The 2,285-nt window shown below is 39.6% G+C and overlaps 1 protein-coding gene across 1 annotated transcript; it reads left to right on the top strand.

Annotated features, from left to right (window-relative positions):
• Positions 1-231: 231 nt before the first annotated feature.
• On the top strand, positions 232-1,011 carry LOC145407078 (zinc finger MYM-type protein 1-like). Its single transcript, XM_080278102.1, has one exon. It carries the CDS (start codon positions 232-234, stop codon positions 1,009-1,011), a length of 780 nt encoding a protein of 259 aa, XP_080134228.1.
• Positions 1,012-2,285: the final 1,274 nt, after the last annotated feature.

Genomic DNA, 2,285 nt, shown 5'->3' with positions numbered 1-2,285 from the left:
GATCAGGGCTTTCAGGAATCAGTTGTACAGTTGGAGAAAGAGTCACAACGCCGGTATTGTACTTTAGCATTGTTTACACGTGTTCATGCACGAACAGGAGAAAAATTTGTCTGAAACTGGCTATGCTATTCGAAAACCAGTGGCCGAGTTTATTGTTTTGTATGCAAATTGCTGTCATCCGCAGTGAGTAAGCTGACAAGAGGATTCAATGATTGGAAACATGCTCACGAAATGCTTTTGAACCACGAAAACTCCAAGCAACATCTAGATGCCATGGCAGCTCTATGTGCACGAAAGTCATCAAGCCAGGTAGACTCTCATCTGGTGATTCAGTATGAAAGTGAAGTTCAGTACTGGCAGCAAGTTCTTAGGAGAATAGTTAGTGTTGTGAAATTCCTTTGCATCCGTGGCCTTGCATTTCGAGGGAAGAATGAACTGATAGGGTCCTCAAGTAATGGCAACTACCTGGGAATACTTGAGCTGAGTGAGTATGACACATTTCTTGCAGAACATATTAGTAAGCATGCCAACAAGGGACATGGACACACATCGTATCTGTCTTCATCCATCTGTGAAGAGGTGATTGAGCTCATGGGTCAAAAGGTATTATCTGTTATTGTTGATGAAATCAAGACTGCAAAATACTTCTCAATATCTGTAGACTCCACACCCGATATCATGCATGTGGACCAGCTGACAGTGATAATCCGCTATGTTCTAGAGTCAGGCCCTGTTGAGCGATTTGTAAAATTCATACCAATGTTTTCTCACACTGGATCAGAAATTGCACAAATCATTCTTCAGTTCCTAGAGGAGAATGGCATAGACATTGAAGATTGCCGTAGACAGTCATACGACAATGCGAGTAATATGAGCGGCAAGTACAATGGCATCCAGGCCATCCTTCGTGAGAAATGCAATGTTGCTTATTATGTTCCATGCACAGCACATTCTCTTAATTTGGTTGGAAAATGCAGCAGAAGCTTCTCCTGCTGCAGCCAGATTTTTTGATTTTCTACAAAGCCTTTATGCCTGGTTTATCACATCTACCCATCGTTGGCAGGCACTCCGAAAACACTTGGAAGGGCTACTTGTTACCAAGGCCTTGTCTGACACAAGATGGTCAGCCCGACATGATGCTGTAAGAGGTGTAAATAGAGGATACAGTAAGAATATTTCAGCACTAGAAGAATTGGCAATGGATGAAAATCAGCCACGAGAAAGTAGACTTGTGGCAGAAGGACTTCTGGAGAAGCTTCAGCAGCTAGAAATCTCAATCTTACTTGAAGTATGGGACACAGTTTTAGAGAAGTTTCAGAAAACCAGCTTATCCCTTCAAGAAAGTGGACTCCCTTTGAATTCAGCAGTTAATTTGTTGAAATCTCTCCTCGAGTATGTCATCAGTCAGCGCTCGGAATTTGAAAGCTATGAAGAAAAAGGAATGATGAAGTCAGTGGTCAAAGAATACAATGAATCTTCAAAACGACAAAAGAAGAGGAAGCACCAGTTTGATGAAGGTCCCTCAGCTGAAACAGTATTTTCACCCAGAGAAAGTTTCAAGGTTGAGATATTTTTACCAATCATTGGCAAGCTAGTTTCAGCTCTCAAAGATCGTTTAAATGCTTTTCAGAGAAATTGAGGATAAGTTTGGCTTTCTTTCCAACTTAGCCAAGCTTAGCAATGATTCCATCAGAAAAGCAGCAAATGAATTGATGGAAGAATATTCAAATGATTTTGAAGACTGCTTTCCTTCTGAATTAGTACAATTTTCAGAACTATTCAAAACTGTCAGTGCCCAAGAATGGAATAAAGCACAGAGCACAAGCCCAGAGTCAAGGATGTTATTGCTTCTGAATGAGAATAAGTATACTCAATGCTTCCCAGATGTCCACATTGCACTGCGCATTTATCTTTCTATGGCAACTTCAAACTGCAGTGGAGAACGATCCTTTTCCAAGTTGAAAAGAATAAAAAATGAAGTTCGAAGTACCATGGGACAGCAGCGACTAAATCAGCTCTCTCTTATGAGTATAGAAAATGATATTGTAGAGAAACTGAGCTTCACTGACTTAATCAATGAGTTTGGCTTGAAAAAAGTTCGTAGACGTGCAGTAAGGGCAGCCTAGTATATATGAAGTGTTCATTCAAGTTTTTAGGCTTATTATTGTTTTGCAACATTAGAAAGAAATTATTTTCATATAATAAATTTGATACGTTAGAGTTGATATTATTTTATGCTTTTAACTACATTTTTACCTCAGGCTTTGCATATTGATTTTCTTAAT

The sequence above is a fragment of the Coenobita brevimanus genome, chromosome 72, assembly GCF_032717465.1.
Source record: "Coenobita brevimanus isolate Jiangsu-jjx chromosome 72, ASM3271746v2, whole genome shotgun sequence".
Classification (NCBI taxonomy): domain Eukaryota; kingdom Metazoa; phylum Arthropoda; class Malacostraca; order Decapoda; family Coenobitidae; genus Coenobita; species Coenobita brevimanus.
The sequence above is the reverse complement of the archived record's forward strand: the minus strand, read 5'-3'. Positions and strand labels throughout refer to the sequence as shown.